The sequence below is a fragment of the Anomaloglossus baeobatrachus genome, chromosome 7 (genome assembly GCF_048569485.1).
Source record: "Anomaloglossus baeobatrachus isolate aAnoBae1 chromosome 7, aAnoBae1.hap1, whole genome shotgun sequence".
Taxonomy (NCBI): Eukaryota; Metazoa; Chordata; class Amphibia; order Anura; family Aromobatidae; genus Anomaloglossus; species Anomaloglossus baeobatrachus.
In genome coordinates this window covers 281,422,389-281,441,162 of record NC_134359.1, presented here as the reverse complement: position 1 = coordinate 281,441,162, position 18,774 = coordinate 281,422,389, and the positions used below count along the sequence as shown (strand labels likewise).

Genomic DNA, 18,774 nt, shown 5'->3' with positions numbered 1-18,774 from the left:
GACTCTACGAGCCGTACCTCAATGGCATCCGCCAACTCTGTAGTTTTGCGCAGGGCCTTGTGGTTAAAGGAATGGAAAGCAGATTCTGCTTCTAAAAAATGTTTAACCAGCTTGCCATTATCTGGAGACAGACTGTTTGGTGAGCAATTGGCGGAAATCATTAAACAGTCCAAAGGTAAGGACTCCTCCTTACCCCAGCCCAGATCAAGCAAACCTCCACAGAGGAAGTGGCAGTCAAAGTTTCGGTCCTTTCGAGGCTCGGGCAAGCCCCAATTCTCCTCGTCCAAAGGGACTCAGAAAGAGCAAAGGAGCTCTGATTCCTGGCGGGCTCACTCACGCCCCAAGAAAGCAACCGGAGGTACCGCTTCCAAGGCGGCTGCCTCATGACTTTCGGCCGCCTCCCTCCGCATCCTAGGATAGAGTTCAGTTCTCGGCCTCCGCCTCGGTTCTTCAGAACTTCCCCACATCCCGACCGAGCAGATGCCCTTCTGCAGGCGGTGAATTCTCTAAGAGCAGATGGAGTTGTGGTCCCTGTTCCTCTTCAGGAACGAGGTCAAGGTTTTTACTCCAATCTCTTTGTGGTGCCAAAAAAGGACGGCTCATTCCGTCCTGTTCTGGACCTAAAACTGCTCAACAAGCATGTGAACGCCAGGCGGTTCCGGATGGAATCCCTCCGCTCAGTCATTGCCTCAATGTCTCAAGGAGATTTCCTAGCATCAATAGACATCAAGGATGCTTATCTCCACGTGCCGATTGCTACAGAGCACCAACGCTTTCTACGCTTCGTGATAGGAGACGACCATCTTCAGTTCGTAGCTCTGCCATTTGGTCTCGCGACAGCCCCACGGGTGTTCACCAAGATCATGGCGGCAGTGGTAGCAGTCTTGCACTCTCAGGGACACTCTGTGATCCCTTACTTGGACGATCTACTGGTCAAGGCACCCTCTCAAGAGGCATGCCAACTCAGCTTGACTGTTGCACTGGAGACTCTCCAGACGTTCGGGTGGATCATCAACTTCTCAAAGTCAAATCTGTCACCGACCCAATCACTAACGTATCTTGGCATGGAGTTTCATACTCTCTCAGCGATAGTGAAGCTTCCGCTGGACAAGCAGCGGTCTCTACAGACTGGGGTGCAGGCTCTCCTTCAAGATCAGTCGCACTCCTTAAGACGCCTCATGCACTTCCTCGGGAAGATGGTGGCGGCAATGGAGGCGGTTCCGTTTGCGCAGTTTCATCTGCGCCCACTTCAATTGGACATTCTCCGCCAATGGGACGGGAAGTCAAAATCCCTGGACAGGAAAGTCTCCCTTTCCCAGACGGCCAAGGACTCTCTGCAGTGGTGGCTTCTTCCCACCTCATTATCACAGGGAAGATCCTTCCTACCACCGTCTTGGGCGGTGGTCACGACAGACGCGAGTCTGTCAGGGTGGGGAGCAGTTTTTCTCCACCACAGGGCTCAGGGTACGTGGACTCAGCAGGAGTCCACCCTTCAGATCAATGTTCTGGAAATCAGAGCAGTGTATCTTGCCCTACTAGCCTTCCAGCAGTGGCTGGAAGGAAGGCAGATCCGAATTCAGTCGGACAACTCCACAGCGGTGGCATACATCAACCACCAAGGGGGGACACGCAGTCGGCAAGCCTTCCAGGAAGTCCGGCGGATTCTGATGTGGGTGGAAGCCACGGCCTCCACCATATCCGCAGTTCACATCCCCGGCGTAGAAAACTGGGAAGCAGACTTCCTCAGTCGCCAGGGCATGGACGCAGGGGAATGGTCCCTTCACCCAGACGTGTTTCAGGAAATCTGTCGCCGATGGGGAAGGCCGGACGTCGACCTCATGGCGTCCCGGCACAACAACAAGGTCCCAACATTTATGGCACGGTCTCGCGATCAAAGAGCGCTGGCGGCAGACGCCCTAGTGCAAGATTGGTCGCAGTTCCGGCTCCCTTATGTGTTTCCACCTCTGGCACTCTTGCCCAGAGTGCTACGCAAGATCAGATCCGATTGCAGCCGCGTCATACTCGTCGCTCCAGACTGGCCGAGGAGGGCGTGGTATCCGGATCTGTGGCAGCTCACGGTCGGCCAACCGTGGGCACTACCAGACCGACCAGACTTACTGTCCCAAGGGCCGTTTTTCCATCGGAATTCTGCGGCCCTGAACCTGACTGTGTGGCCATTGAGTCCTGGATCCTAGCGTCTTCAGGATTATCCCAAGGGGTCGTTGCCACCATGAGACAGGCTAGGAAGCCCACGTCCGCTAAGATCTACCACAGAACGTGGAGGATATTCTTATCCTGGTGCTCTGCTCAGGGAGTGTCTCCCTGGCCATTTGCATTGTCTACCTTTCTTTCTTTCCTGCAATCTGGGTTAGAAAAAGGTTTGTCGCTCGGCTCCCTTAAAGGTCAGGTCTCGGCGCTATCCGTCTTTTTTCAGAGGCGTTTGGCACGCCTTCCTAAGGTGCGCACGTTCCTACAGGGGGTTTGCCATATCGTACCCCCGTACAAGCGGCCGTTAGATCCATGGGATCTGAACAGGGTACTAGTTGCCCTCCAGAAGCCGCCCTTCGAGCCTCTGAGGGAGGTTTCACTTTCTAGACTATCACAGAAAGTGGTTTTTCTGGTAGCGATCACATCTCTTCGGAGAGTGTCTGAGCTGGCAGCGCTATCATGCAAGGCTCCCTTCCTGGTCTTCCACCAGGACAAGGTAGTGCTGCGCCCCATTCAGGAGTTTCTCCCGAAGGTGGTATCCTCTTTTCATCTTAATCAGGATATCTCTTTGCCTTCGTTTTGTCCTCATGCAGTTCATCGGTATGAGAAGGATTTACATTTGTTAGATCTGGTGAGAGCACTCAGAATCTACATTTCCCGCACGGCGCCCCTGCGCCGCTCGGATGCACTCTTTGTCCTTGTCGCTGGCAAGCGCAAAGGGTCGCAGGCTTCCAAAGCCACCCTGGCTCGATGGATCAAAGAAACAATTCTTGAAGCCTACCGTTCTGCTGGGCTTCCGGTTCCATCAGGGCTGAAGGCCCATTCTACCAGAGCCGTGGGTGCGTCCTGGGCATTGCGACACCAGGCTACGGCTCAACAGGTGTGCCAGGCAGCTACCTGGTCGAGTCTGCACACTTTCACCAAACATTATCAGGTGCATACCTACGCTTCGGCGGACGCCAGCCTAGGTAGAAGAGTCCTGCAGGCGGCAGTTGCCTCCATATAGGGGAGGGCTGTCTTGCAGCTCTAACATGAGGTATTCTTTACCCACCCAGGGACAGCTTTTGGACGTCCCAATCGTCTGGGTCTCCCAATGGAGCGCCGAAGAAGGGAATTTTGTTACTTACCGTAAATTCCTTTTCTTCTAGCTCCTATTGGGAGACCCAGCACCCGCCCTGTTGTCCTTCGGGATTTTTGGTTGTTTTTCGGGTACACATGTTGTTCATGTTGAACGGTTTTCGGTTCTCCGAGGTTACTTCGGAGTGAATTTGTTTAAACCAGTTATTGGCTTTCCTCCTTCTTGCTTTTGCACTAAAACTGGTGAGCCAGTGATCCCACTGGGGGTGTATAGCCAGAAGGGGAGGGCCTTACACTTTTTAGTGTAATGCTTTGTGTGGCCTCCGGAGGCAGTACTATACACCCAATCGTCTGGGTCTCCCAATAGGAGCTAGAAGAAAAGGAATTTACGGTAAGTAACAAAATTCCCTTCTTCTTACTGCTGAAGCAGCAATTTGGGGTTCATAAAGGGATCAAATGGCTTATATTTTAAAGGGCTAATGGATTGGGGCGGAGGGGCTAAAGTTTTTGACAGGTTCCCTTTAACAACGGATATTTTATGATTGTCACAATCCAGTGCATGGATGATGGAGGAACATTTCCGATTCTTTCTTACAGGAAGACGTGCTGGTTATGTCGTTTTTCAGCACCCAGGAGCACGGCCTGCTTCTTCAGGAGAGCTTTCCACGTCCTACCTCTTTCCAGTCCCTTCTTGGTATTGAGGTTCCGCATTACTATTTTACCAGAAAGGTGAGTGGACAGGTTTTGTGCCGACGAATGATCATTGGGATATTTACCCAGGGATCTGTTATACCAGAGTTTCCTTTGTGTATCTCCTCACTGTGGACGCAGCACTGTGAGTGTAGGCGCCGATACTACACGTCATGTTTGGTCCGGGACGCTGTTCCATCCTCGTTTTCATTCTATTAATGTTTAGCGCTAGGATTTCTACAGACTTTAATGAGAAACTCTGGTCATTAATGGTGTAGATTACATTAGTAAAGCTTTAAGGCTATGGACACCTTTTGATATGGAAACAATATTTTTGCCTATGTCAGTGCTTATCTTTAATGAAAAGAAATTGCACTAAGTTTGTTTGCAAATTACATTTCAGATCCCCTAATATGCAGTTTTAAACCTGATCCAAGTGTCAGATTTTTCTTCTGTGGGAGTGTCTCTCCCAGTAATATAGGCTGGATAGACATCTTTGTGTATCCAGAGTGTTGCTGTCTTCATAAGCTCATCTATCAGATCAGCTTCTATCCTGTGCTTAAAGGGGTTGTCCATTGCTCAGACAACCCCTTCTGAATCACCATGTTTTCCCCTTTAAATTAACGATTATACTCACCTCTGGTGCCGATACTCGGTATTTGGGGACGTTGTTATGTTACGCTCTCAACGAGCTCTGGCTCACAATCGCTTTCTTCTGACAAATCAAACATCAAGAGGGAATCACAGCTGTGACAGCCGCTCACTTGATGTTTCATACGTCCGAAAGTGGGGAGAGAGAGACCAACTCTGATTGGGCACAGTGCTCGTGTGACATAACAACTATACCTAAGCGCCGAGAGAGTGAGTGCCAACACTGCTGGAACGGCGCCTGACCTAAGGTGACTATAAGCGATTAACAAGGTCAAATATGGTGATTGAGAAGGTATGAGAAAACAGAATCCATTTTCTTCTTAAAGAAACCATCTTGTCTTATAACTAACTGATGTCATAGGGTTCAGCTAGCACTGATGGGCGGGGAAGTTTCACATTTCCATTTATACCCCTACTGTTCTTATTGGTGCATAGTTCAGAGGAGTTATTTCTTTGTTTGAGGTACTATATAAGCTGGTCACATGATGTCATAAAGAAGAAACTTTCAGTACACCACAAAGCATGTGTGTGCTGCAATGATTTCCCGATCACTTGCAAAACATCTTATTAATTTGGAGTTAAGAGGTATAGAAGTAGTGTATTTCACTCACAAATGTGTTGTCTGAGTAGTGGACAACCCCTTTAATTTGTTTTTGTGTGCTTTCCTCCTTTCTTTTGCCTGTTTTCTCTGCCCTCCTTGAGACTATACATCCTTTCTCCCTCTCCACAATGTAGACGTCTGTGTACAAACCCATCCCTGCTGCTATCTCTAACACTGAGAGCAGAGAGAGCCATCAGAACCAGGAGCAGCGCTGACAGATGAGAGAGGACCTGCAGATCCTCTACAAATGGTGCAACATTTTTAATTAATCCAATTTAGAAACTTGTTGACGTTTTTCGTTTAAAAAGCAAATTAATGATCCAAAAATCTATTTGAGGTGTACATAGCTTTAAAAGGCGTAGATCACGCTCCAGTTTCTGAATTGCCCCTGTAATGCAGCGTACACCACCATCATTTCCACAGACCAGGGGTCTCCTTTACATTTTTTGGCTTTTGTAACACCTGTCACCATCTAGGTATCCAGTAGTAGATAGATAAGTACGGTGATGGATGGGACGTTACTCGCCACAATATACATTCATGAGGATCTCTGGAACTTACCAACACGGCCTCATCTGCTGCCATCATCAGGACAGTGCGAGCTCTTGTCGTTGGGCAGATCAGTCGCTCGCAGCCACGGCCGGGTTGTTCACTTGTCTGTCTTGTTTCTTTTTGTTTTCTGCCACACTTTCTATGTATTTTCTTTTGCTTTGCATACCATATTTAATTTTTGTCTGTGTTTTCTTTTGCCATTTCATTTGCCTTCAGTTGTTGTTCCGGAGAGGCTGTGCTTATCAGCCGGTTGTAAGTATACCAATGTCCCCATGACGTGTTTTGGGGGTTTTTTTTGGGGTTGTTGTTTGGGGGTTTTCCCCATTTTTTTTATTTTTTGTTGGTTTGGCTTGTTTGGAATTGTGCCCTGAAATGTGTAACTTGTTGTACAGGTTTTGTTTCATTTATTTGACTTGCTTATATAGCGGCATTGAGTCCACAGTGCTTTACAGATGAGATCGCCTCTGTCCCCATTGGGACTCACAAGCTGTATTCCCTATCATGTCTTTGGGGTGTGAGAGGAAATCGAAGAACCTGGAGGGGAACATACAAACGCCTTGCAAATGTTGTCCTTTGTGGGATTTGGACCCAGGACCCCAGTACTTGCAAGACTGCAGTGCCAACCACTGAGCCACCGTACAGTGCTAACCACTGAGCCACCGTACAGTGCTAACCACTGAGCCACCGTACAGTGCTAACCACTGAGCCACTTTACAGTGCGAACTACTGAACCACCGTACAGTGCGAACTACTGAGCCACCATACAATGTGAACCACTGAGCCACCATACAGTGCGAACCACTGAGCCACCATACAGTGCGAACCACTGAGCCACCGTACGGTGCGAACCACTGAGCCACCGTACGGTGCGAACCACTGAGCCACCGTACGGTGCGAAGCACTGAGCCACCGTACGGTGCGAAGCACTGAGCCACCGTACGGTGCGAAGCACTGAGCCACCGTACGGTGCGAAGCACTGAGCCACCGTACGGTGCCAACCACTGAGCCACCGTACGGTGCCAACCACTGAGCCACCGTACAGTGCCAACCACTGAGCCACCAGGCAAATCTTAGACTAATGCTTCCTGTTCTTTTCAGTAGCCACATGAAGAGTAGTAGCAATTCACTGACCATGTTGACTTGGGGGAAAAAAAAGTATATTCTGCTCATGCTTTGATCTGGGCAAATTTCACTGTGAAGGGACAGCGGGAGGTGAGCTGTGACATCACCTATTGGGAATGGTGGATCCCGTGTTATCTACTGTATATAAAGGTGTTATCAGTCATTGCACAGGAGGGGGAGGAGGTGAGCTGTGACATCACCAATTGTGAATGGTGGATCCTGTTATTTACTGTATATAGAGGTGTAATCAGTCATTGTACAGGAGAAAGAAGGTGCGCTGTGACATCACCTATTGTGAATGGTGAATCTTGTTATCTACTGTATATAGAGGTGATATCAGTCATTGTACAAGAGGAGGAGAAGGTGATCTGTGACATCACATTTTGTGAATGGTGGATTATGTATTATTTCCTGTATATACAGGTGTTATCAGTCATTGTACAGGAGGTGGAGGAGGTGAGCTGTGATATCACCTATTGTGAATGGAGGGTCGTGCGTAACCTACTGTATATAGAACTGTTGACAGTCATTGTAATCCTGTCTGTTATAATAATGAGACTGATGAAAAATCTCTTATACAGAACAGAAACTGTGAGTTTAATATTCAGCCTTGTAGCCAGTGTGAAAATTTTAAGTTTTATTTTTTTTTGTTTTTTGGTTTTTTTTTTCATAGATAGTAATATGAAACATTTTAAAAAATATATAACATAGATTAAAACTAGAACCTGATTTTAACAATATGTCATTTTCTGAGGACACAACAGAGCTGGGTGCTGTGTCTGCGGGCGCCGTACATGAGCAGATTGCCGGATATCATCACTTGTCTGTAGACTGATGTCCTGAGATTCACACTGAAACAAAATGTGTCTTACGCTGTCACTGTAGGTAACTTTAATGCTTTGACCATTCACAGCCAGGTGAGGATGAAGAAAAATCTGAAGCCACAGAGGAAGGCACATCCCCGATCCCCCATATGGTGGCCAAGAAGCCCCTGCGAGACTTCATTGGCCTAGAAGACTGTGAGAAGGCCACACGGGACGCCTTGCTGAACTTCAGCTTTTACCTCACTGTAGGAGACATGGACGAAGCCTTCAAGTCCATCAAGCTCATAAAGAGGTAGGAAGAGCGGTGTGATTATATACAGGCTTCTACCGTATACTCTTCATAGGCCTTATGTCTAGCTGGGCCTGCTAAGCACAATGTTGTTTTCTTATGATGTAGGCAAAGAGATCCTGAATCCAACAATGTATCACTTAGATTACTGGGTGCAGCCATTCGGACACAGAGTTTTTAGATTTAGCAATGTAGCAGAGCTGAGAGAGCTGCCCCCGCCCACACTATGCTCTCTCTATAGAGATTATACATTGACAGTGAGAGTGCTAGACTGCCAAGCACATGACTTTGTAGTCTGAGAAATGATAAGGATCCTGCTGTTTAAATAAACAGATCAGACTGTGACAAGACAGGCATCCCTGCATTCTCTGTGTTAACCTTTGCAGCATACTGGCTTCAGCTTACATATCAAAAAACTGCTGACCGATTCCCTTTAAAGCTCCTTTTTCAAGCTCAATGGGGGTCTCAGAAGTCAGACCCATGTCAGTTATTAAGTGGTTGCATAGCCTAACAATATGCCATCACCTTATGATTCATGGGCTTCATAGGAGACTGTGATTTTCACTATTTCCTGCTATACCGTAGTATTGCATTATACAGTACAAATGATCAAAGGTTGAAGACTCCGAAGGTGACTAACAAAGAGAGTCAAAAGATGGGAAAAAAAAAATTCTAATAAAAAGTAAAAATTCATATTTTTTATTAATTTTTATTTTTTTTTTTTGGCTCAAAAGCCTTTCAGTACCATTAATAATTCTGTACCGTTTGCCTTCTATAGCCTCAGTGTTGCTCCTGCACTAGCTACAGAATGAGGTAACTGGTAATCAATCAGCGAGCTCGTTCTGATGGAAAGCTTGTAACTCTTATTTTCCTCCTTCTGAGGTCCTCTCAGCTAATTTACGACCACATGAATGGTGAGAAATCAACTATGAAGAGCTCAGAGGGTCAAGGATAAGCATTGTGCAGTACGGTGGCTCAGTGGTTAGCACTGCAGTCTTGATGTGTTGGGATCCTGAGTTCAAATCCCACCAAGGACAACATCTGCGAGGAGTTTTTTTTTTTAATGTTCTCCCCTTGTTTGCGTGGGTTTCCTCTTAGACTCCAAAACCTTCTGATAGGGAATTTAGATTGTGAGCCCCAATGGTGACAGTGATGATCACGTCTGTAATGCGCTGTGGAATTAATAACGTTATATATGTCAGTTAAATAAATAAATAAATAAATTATAAACCGTATAAACAAGCTCACTGATAGATTCTCAGTTAACTCGTTGTACAAGTATAAAGGAGCTCACTGATTGATTCTCAGTTAACTCATTCTACAAGTATAAACGAGCTCACTGATAGATTCTCAGTTAACTCATTCTACAAGTAATAAACGAGCTCACTGATAGATTCTCAGTTAACTCATTCTACAGGTATAAGCGAGCTCACTGATAGATTCTCAGTTAACTCATTCTACAAGTCTAAACGAGCTCACTGATTGCTTCTTGTAGAACGAGTTAACTGAGAATCTATTAACAGTGCAATACAGAGGCTATGGAAGGCAAACGGTCGAATTATTTTAATGTATCCCAATTACAAAAATGATATTTAGACAAAACTACAAGCCCCCGATGCTGTCTGTATTTATCTTTAGAACTAGATAGCCGTGATACTAGCGCTGCACTGTCTTATTTCATTTCTTGCTGGATTTATTTAGCGGTCTTCCATAGTTGGCTTATTACAGTAAATGGTCAACAATGCAAATGGTGTAAAGTAGACTGAAAAACTAAGCGACACAGTGGATTGATGGTAATTCCAGCGGTCGGACCCCCACAGATCATACTTTGGTGGTATATATTACCAATATACCATCAATGTCTATTATGAGACAACCCTTTTCATCTATCTTTTCGGGTCACTGAGAAGTTTGAATTTACTTTTATAAAAAGTGCACGGGTTACAGTGACGGGCGTCTCTAATAGGGGGGATTCTCACTTGCGAGTTTCTAGAGCAGTAGAAAATCTCGCATTGGAATCGGACACATGTTAGTGAATGATGCAGCTCACATCTGCGATTTATTTATTTTTTTTTTTTTCTCAGTTCAAATCGGGCCGAGAAAAAAATCGCAGCATGCTGCTTTTTTGCGAGTTTCTCGGCGAGTCTCTCCAATGCAAGTCTATGGGAGCGTGTAAATAATCGGATGTCACGGGACGGCACTCACACCATCCTAGTGACATCCGATTTTCTAAATACATTTCTCGCATGTTTCCTAAAACACTGGAAACGAGCGATGTCTCACAATGTCTGTCAATCACTATTCTCTGTCAGTCGGTCTCTCCCTCTCGGTCTCTATTCTCTCTCTGTCAGTCGGTCACTATCTCTGTCCCTCTCTCTCTGTCCATGTCAGTCTATCCCTCTGCCCCCCTCTCTTATACTCACCGATCACCGGCGCGGTGCTGCACGGCGTTTACACTGCTCCGGCGGCATCTCCTCTTTTGAAAAAGCCAGCCGTTCATTATTCAATCTCGTATTCCCTGCTTTCCACGCCCACCGGCGCCTATGATTGGTTGCAGTCAGACACGCCCCCACGATGAGTGACAGCTGTCTCATTGCAACCAATTACAGCAGCCGGTGGGCGTGTCCATGCTGTGCATTTAAAAAAAATAAATAAATAAAAAAACGGCGTGCGGTCCCCCCCAATTTTAATACCAGCCAGATAAAGCGATACGGCTGAAGGCTGGTATTCTCAGGATGGGGAGCCCCACGTTATGGGGAGCCCCCCAGCCTAACAATATCAGCCAGCAGCCGCCCAGAATTGCCGCATCCATTAGATGCGACTGTTCTGGGACAGTACCCGGCTCATCCCCATTTGCCCTGGTGCGTTGGCAAACGAGGTAATAAGGAGTTAATGGCAGCCCATAGCTGCCAATAAGTCCTAGATTAATCATTGCAGGCGTCTAGGAGACACCCCCAATGATTAACCTGTAAATTAAAGTTAATAAACACACAGAGTTAAAAAATTCTTTATTTGAAATAATAAAATAAAACAAAGACCCTCGTTCACCACTTTATTAAGTCCCCAAATAACCCATCCTTGTCCAACGTAATCCACGGAGGTCCCCGCGACGCTCTCAGCTCTGCTACATGAAGGTGACAGGAGCTGCAGAAGACACCGCCGCTCCTGTCAGCTCCACGCAGCAACTAAGGGGAGTATCGCGATCAGCTGATGATGTCACTCAGGTTACTCGCGGCCACCGCTGGATCCGCCAACTGTGACAGCAAGTCGCCCGAGTGACAGCGATGAAGTCACAGGTGAGTTGCGGTCACGGGGGGAGAATACAGCTAGCCGCGTGTAACCTGAGTGACAGCAGCGCTAATCGCGCTGCTCAATTCAGTCACTCAGGGGATTAGCGGTCACCGGTGAGTCCATCACGGGTTACTGCTAATCAGGATGCGACACAGAGCCACGGCATGACAATGAAGTCGGGTGAAGTTCACCCGAGTTCATTCTGATCGTGCGACTCTGTGTCTGCTGTCGTCTGCCATTCAGCTCTGCTACACGGCTGTCTGTGTCTGCTGTCAGCGGCCATGTAGCAGAGCTGAAGGGCAGATGACATAGTAAAAACGGATCCCCTACCCATTACACACGCTAGGCAAGTCATTAATTAAAAAAAAAAGCATTGCACTTGCGTTGCACTCGGACCTAACGTGAACTAAAATCAGTCGAGTTTTTTCCAGCCCAGTCAGACCGATTTTACTCGCATAGATGTGTTTCCAGCCATATGAGGATCTCACCACTACATTTAAAGGGAAATGGCCTTTAACCCTCTTCTTTGAGGATATTGATTGTTTAGGAGGCCGATGCTTTTCTCACTTCACTAAGGAAATAACCCAAAGCCGTGACTTCAGGAGGAAGCGCTCGATGTCCCAGAGCAAGATGTTTCTTTATTAGAGGCATTTCACACCACTTAGGAAGTGCTCAGTAAATGATGAGGAGAAAGGGAAGTAACATTGTCTTGTATGGAGGAGATGAGAGGAAACTGACATTGGGGACACTACAGCAGCGCTGGAGTAATCAGCCTCACATATAACAAGGGGGTGATGAGTGCCATGTTCTGCAATTTGATGCTTTCTCTTCATTCTTGATACCTCCCCAGCTTTTTCCATTTTATTGGAAACTAGCTGTAGTACCCAGGCTTTGCCCGGGATAGTAACTGTCTCTCTGATTCTCTCCCAGTCTCTGTCTGTGTGTCGCTGTCTGTCTTTTTCCTTGTCTGTCTTTGTATCAGTCTGTCTCTTTCCCCCTCTGTCTCTCTCCCCATCTACCTGTCTCGGTCTGTTTCTTTGTCTCTGTCTCTCTTGTCTCTTTCTTCATCTGTCTTTGTCTCTGTCTGTCTCTTTCCCTATCTGTCTCTTTCCTGTCTCTGTCTGTTTACCCGTCTGTCTCTTTCCCAGTCTACCTGTCTCTGTCTGTCTCTTTCTTTGTCTGTCTCTATCTCTCTGTTTCTTTCCCCGTCTGTCTCTTTTCAGGTCTGTCTCTTTACCCGTCTGTCTCGGTCTCTCTCCCTCTCTGTGTCTCTCTCTCTTTCTCTCTCTCTGTCTCTCTTTCTATCTCTCTGTCTGTCTCTATCTGTCTCCCCACCGACATCATGGCCCCTATAGATCGCACAAGTCCCCCTGTGTTAGATATCGCCCCCATGGTGCTGCCCATGACCCCTATATAGATCGCACAAGTCCTCCTGTGTTAGATATCGCCCCCATGGTGCTGCCCATGACCCCTATATAGATCGCACAAGTCCCCCTGTGTTAGATATCGCCCCCATAGTGCTGCCCATGGCCCCTATATAGATCGCACAAGTACCCCTGTGTTAGATATCGCCCCCATAGTGCTGCCCATAGTAAAATAAAACACTCTTTCTTCATCGTTCCTTATGGGAGACCCAGACCATGGGTGTATAGCTTCTGCCTCCGGAGGACACACAAAGTACTACACTAAAAGTGTAGCTCCTCCCTCCGAGCATATACACTCCCCGGATGACAAATCCAACCAGTTCAATGCTTTGTGTTCAGGAGGTCACACACACACATGCATTCTCTGAATTTTGAAAGCGGGTCCAATCTGGACTCCCAGCATGTCCCTTCTCACCCCACTGTGTCGGCGGTGCTGTTAAGGTTGATTTTACAAGGCTGGAGCCTTCACATGCCGCGCTCCTTCACCATCCCCTGAGGCTCTGGCTTGAAGTGGGAGCCATCACGGTTCTCACTGCTTTGCAGGAGACCGGTCTCCATCCGCAGCCCTTTCAGGATTCTGCCGGACGGAGCGATCACCCCCCAGGGACCTGGCACCTGCGTCTCACAAGCTAAGTACTGAGACGTTATTACCACAGACAGTGGTCTTTCCAGGGGTCCCTTGTACTTTATATATTGGGGAGAGTGTGTTATATGACTGTGTTAACATTTCCGGCCGGTTCTCCAGTTTTCACTGGAGAACCGCGCCGATGGTGCCTGCACGCTGGCCGCATGTTTAAATCTAGGCCCCGGCTTCGCCTGAGGCCTAGTTTCGATTTCACTGCCCCTGCATGTCAGTCATGCAGAGGGACAGTGTGGCTCCGCCCAGCGGCTGTTCAGCACAGGGAACGGAGACTCCTCACTGAGGAAGGATTCCCTCCCCTGTATACCTCATTTGCCCTCCGGATCCAGCTCTCAGAGTAGGCCCCGCCCCCTCTCCTCGCTCCGGCGCCATTTTCTCAGCGTTCTCAATGTCTGCATTGTGACAAATGGGGGCCTTGGGCTGGGGGATCTGGAGGGCACAGAGATGTCCCTATGTTAAACGGTCTGGCAAGCCACAACCTCCGGTTGTGCTGCTGCTTATATACTCTGTTTATATACTCTGCTGGGGGTCATTCTGGACAGAGCCCCCACTTCTGCAGCATGTCTCACACGAGGAGCAAGGCTGCAAGGCTGTTCTTATTATGCACTGCTGTAGGCTCGTACTGCCTGTACCGAGCACATAACCACATTGTGATGCCTGCTCTAACATAGTGGTGCCTCAGCCTGGAGGCTCATCCCCAGTGGTCCCTCCGGCTGCTCCGGCTCCGGTGGCTGAACCCCCGGCTTGGGTTGAATCCCTCTCTCCAGGGGACAGCTGTCCCGGACACTGCTGAGCATGCATCAGCCCCCTTCTCAGGGCGCTTCTGCTGCTACGGCTCGCTCAGCAAAGCTCACAGAGGATTCTTCATCTGGTCTCAGACCCCGTCCTCCTAAAATGGAGACGCAGGGTCCCCTTTCCTTCCTCGCCCCGCGGCTCTGGTTCACGAGCTGACTCACAGGACAAGGAGGATTCCTTTACTGGGGGCTCGGACGCTTCTCCATGTACCCCATTGATCTGTCCGAAAGTGACGCAGATGCTAATGATTTGATTGCGTCCATTATATTTGTACTGGACCTCAATCCGCCTGTATCAGGGGAGCTCCCCTCTCTGGCAGAAAAGCATCAGTATACCTTGCCTAAGAAAACAAGGAGTGTGTTCCTTATCCACTCCAGTTTTCAGGCCACTGTGACCAAGCCCAGAGCCTGTCCTGACAGACGCTTCCCAAAGCGTGGTTCTGATGACTGTTTCCCCCTTCCACCAGTGGTGGTCAAGGAGTGGGCTCATTCACCAAGGGTGGACCCTCCGGTGTCTAGACTTTCAGCCCGGACAGTTGTATCAGTGGCTGACGGCACCTCTCTAAGGATCCCACTGTCCGCCAGGTTGTCCTTCTGGCCAAATCTATATATGAGGCGGCAGGGGCCTCGTTCTCCCCATCTTTTGCAGCAGTGCGGTCTCTCAAAGCCATCTCTGCTTCTCTGGAGGAGATGCATTCCCTCACCAGGGACTTTATGCCCGAAATGGTTGCCTTAACTTCCAGGCTTCAGTCTTTTCATCCTATGCCATGTCTGCCATGCTGGAGACTGTCACCGCACTGCGGTGGCCTCGGCTACTTCCCTCGCTATCCGCAGGCTCCTGTGGCTTCGAGAGTGGAAGGCAGATGCTTCTTAAGAAGTATCTTGCTGGACTCCCTTTCTGGGACCAGTCTATTCGGTAAACAACTGGATGAAATTATTAAGGAAGCTTTTGGCAGGAAGAGTACTTCCATGCCACAAACCCAGGAAACCTCTCCAGGGCAGGAACCAGTCGAGGTTTCGTTCCTTTCGTTCCTCTAACTGGTCGTCCTCTAAGCCCTCGGCCTCATCCACTAACTCAGCCAAGGTCCGTAAACGTTCTTGGTCGGTGGCAGGCTCTCCCTCTTGGGCGACGTGTGGTTTCAACACGTCTTCGATCAGTGGGTGTGGGTTACCATCTCCCACGGCTACAGAATAGAATTCTATCCAGCCCGCCAAACAGATTTTTTCTGTCAACTCCCCCCTGCTCCAAGACCGCCGCCTTCTCACAGGCCGTGGCATTCTTGCAGGCCAATGGAGTAATTGTACCAGTTCCCGACTGGGAACGGTTCTGAGATTTCTACTCAAATCTCTTCCTAGTCCCCGAAAAGGACGGTGCTTTCCGACCTGGATCTCAAGCTTCTCAACAAGCATGTTCAGGTGCGGCATTTTTGCATGGAATCTCTGCGATCAGTCAATGACCCAAGGAGATTTCTTAGCATCCATCGACATCAGAGATGTCTATCTGCATGTGCCAATCGCAGTTTCACACCACCGTTGGCTACGTTTTGTAATCGGAGAGGAACATTTCCAATTCGTGGCTCTCCCCTTCGGATTAGCCACGGCCCCTCGTGTATTCACCAAGGTCATTGCAGCAGTGGTTGTGGTTCTGCACCTCCAGGGGTTGGTAGTGATTCCTTACCTGGACGACCTTCTAGTCAAGGCTTCATCCAATGCAGACTGTCAGCGGAGTGTCTCGCTCACTCTCGCCACGCTTGCAAGTCCACCCTGACCCCGACCCAGGAACTTACGTACCTAGGGATGCAATTCGAGACTCTGCTGGCACTCGTGAAGCTGCCCTTAGTCAAACAGCAGTCCCTCCATCTGGCGGTTCGCTCTCTGCTGAGGCTCCGCCGTCATTCCATCAGGCACCTCATGCAGGTGCTGGGTCAGATGGTGGCGTCAATCGAAGCGGTTCCCTTTGCCAGTTCCATCTGCGTCCCCTGCAGCTGGATATTCTCCACTGTTGGGACAAGGGACCTCTTTCTTGCACAGGCTGGTGGCTCTGTCGCCACAGACCAGGAGCTCTCTTTAGTGGTGGCTTCGGCCCCTCTCTCTGTCCCAGGGACGCTCCTTTCTGGCCCCGTCCTGGGTGATTCTCAGTCATTGCCAGTCTATCCGGCTGGGGAGCAGTGTTTCTCCACCACCGAGCACAGGGCACTTGGACTCCGTCCGAATCAGCCCTCTCGATCAATGTGCTGGAAATCAGGGCTGTACTCCTAGCTCTCGTAGTTTTTCACCACCTGTCGGCGGGCAAGCACATTCGAGTCCAGTCAGACAACGCGACAGCAGTTGCCTACCTCAATCACCAGGGTGGGACTCGCAGCCGCCTAGCCCTGTTGAAAATTCAACGCATCCTTCAGTGGACGGAGGACTCCAAGTCCACCATATCCGCAGTCCACATCGCAGGCGTAGAAAACTGGGAGGCAGATTATCTCAGCCTCAAACCGTGGACAGCGGCGAGTGGGCCCTGCATCCGGCAGTGTTCCGGTCAATCTGCCGCAAGTGGGCCACTCCGGAAGTGGATCTAATGGCATCCCGGCACAACAACAAGGTCCCGGTTTACGTGGCTCGCTCCCACGATCCTCAGGCCTTGGCGGCGGACGTGCTGGTTCAGGATTGGTCCCAGTTCCGTCTGGCCTACGTGTTTCCCCCTCTAGCTCTCTTGCCCAGAGTCCTGCGCAAGATCAGAATGGAGGGCCGTCGGGTCGTACTCATCGCCCCAGACTGGCCCAGGCGAGCTTGGTTCCCAGACCTGCTCCGTCTGTCCGTAGAGGTGCCGTGGCATCTCCCGGACCCCCCAGACCTTCTCACAGGGTCCGTTTTCCGCCAGAATACTGCGGCTGTCAGATTGACGGCGTGGCTCTTGAGCCCTGGATCCTTACGGCTTCAGGCATTCCTTCCGAGGTCATCTCCACTATGACTCAGGCTCGGAAGTCTTCCTCGGCCAGGATTTACCACAGGACTTGGAGAATTTTCCTGTCCTGGTGTCGTTCTTCCGGCCATGCTCCTTGGCCGTTTTCCTTGCCGACCATCCTGTCCTTTCTACAGTCCGGTCTGCAGCTAGGACCGTCCCTCTATTCCCTCAAGTGACAGGTCTCGGCTCTGTCAGTGTTGTTCCAGCGGCGTCTCGCTCGGCTGGCTCAGGTGCGCACCTTCATGCAGGGCGCATCTCACATCATTCCGCCTTACCGGCGGCCTCTGGATCCCTGAGACCTTAATCTGGTCCTCACGGCCTTACAGAAACCCCCCTTTGAGCCTCTTAGGGAGGTTTCGTTGTTTCATCTTTCACAGAAAGTGGTCTTTCTGGTGGCCATAATTTCTCTCAGGAGAATCTCTGATTTGGCTGCGCTCTCTTCGGAATCACCCTTTTTGGTTTTTCACCAAGACAAGGTGGTTCTCCGTCCGACTCCGGACTTTCTCCCTAAGGTGGTGTCTCCTTTCCACCTTAACCAGGACATTTCATTGCCTTCCCTTTGTCCGGCCCCTGTGCATCGCTTTGTGAAAGCGTTGCATACTCTGGATCTGGTGCGGACGCTCCGGATCTATGTGTCACGCACCGCTGTTCTTAGGCGGTGCACCTCTCTTTTTGTGCTGACCACAGGTCAGCGCAAGGGTCTCTCGGCTTCTAAACCGACCCTAGCTCGTTGGATTAGGTCGGCCATATCCGATGCCTACCAATGTTCTCAGGTGCCTCCCCCGCCGGGGATTAAGGCGCACTCGACCAGAGCTGTCGGTGCCTCTTGGGCCTTCAGGCACCAGGCTACGGCTCAGCAGGTCTGTCAGGCTGCCACTTGGTCTAGTCTGCACACCTTTTCGAAGCACTACCAAGTGCATGCTCATGCTTCGGCAGATGCGAGCTTGGGCAGACGCGTCCTTCGGGCGGCTGTCGCCCATTTGTGAAGTTAGGTTTTGCCTACTTCTCAGTTTCTGTTTATTTCCCACCCATGGACTGCTTTGAGACGTCCCATGGTCTGGGTCTCCCATAAGGAACGATGAAGAAAAAGAGAATTTTGTTTACTTACCGTAAATTCTTTTTCTTATAGTTCCGACATGGGAGACCCAGCACCCTCCCTGTTGCCTGTTGGCAGCTTTCTTGTTCCGTGTGTTTTTCACCGGCTGTTGTTGTAGACAGAGGTTCCGGTTATTCCGGGTTTGACTCTATCTCTACTTATGGGTGGATGTCCTCCTTCAGCTTTTGCACTAAACTGGTTGGATTTGTCATCCGGGGGGGTGTATATGCTCGGAGGGAGGAGCTACACTTTTAGTGTAGTACTTTGTGTGTCCTCCGGAGGCAGAAGCTATACACCCATGGTCTGGGTCTCCCATGTCGGAACTATAAGAAAAAGAATTTACGGTAAGTAAACAAAATTCTCTTTTTCCTTACCTCCTCCAGCGTTTAGCTCCCTCCTGTCTCCCTCCGTGCTTCTCTTAGGCTGCTTTCACACATCCGGCTTGAGCTCTGCGGCTCAATCCGGCTGTGCAAGCTATGCAACGGATGCGGTGAAAACACCGCATCCTTTGCATAAGTTTTTCCTTTGCGGCCAGTCCGGTTTTTGCCTCTTGTGGCATGCT

The 18,774-nt window shown here is 49.4% G+C and overlaps 1 protein-coding gene across 1 annotated transcript in view; it reads left to right on the top strand.

Moving 5' to 3' along the window:
- The window catches only part of IFT140 (intraflagellar transport 140), a 239,048-nt gene that overhangs the window by 163,240 nt on the left and 57,034 nt on the right, over positions 1-18,774 (top strand). Inside the window, exons 17-18 of the mRNA XM_075318259.1 lie at positions 3,883-4,014; positions 7,815-8,017. Of these exons, the coding sequence (XP_075174374.1) occupies positions 3,883-4,014; positions 7,815-8,017 (335 nt within the window). The remainder of the gene's footprint in view (positions 1-3,882; positions 4,015-7,814; positions 8,018-18,774) is intronic.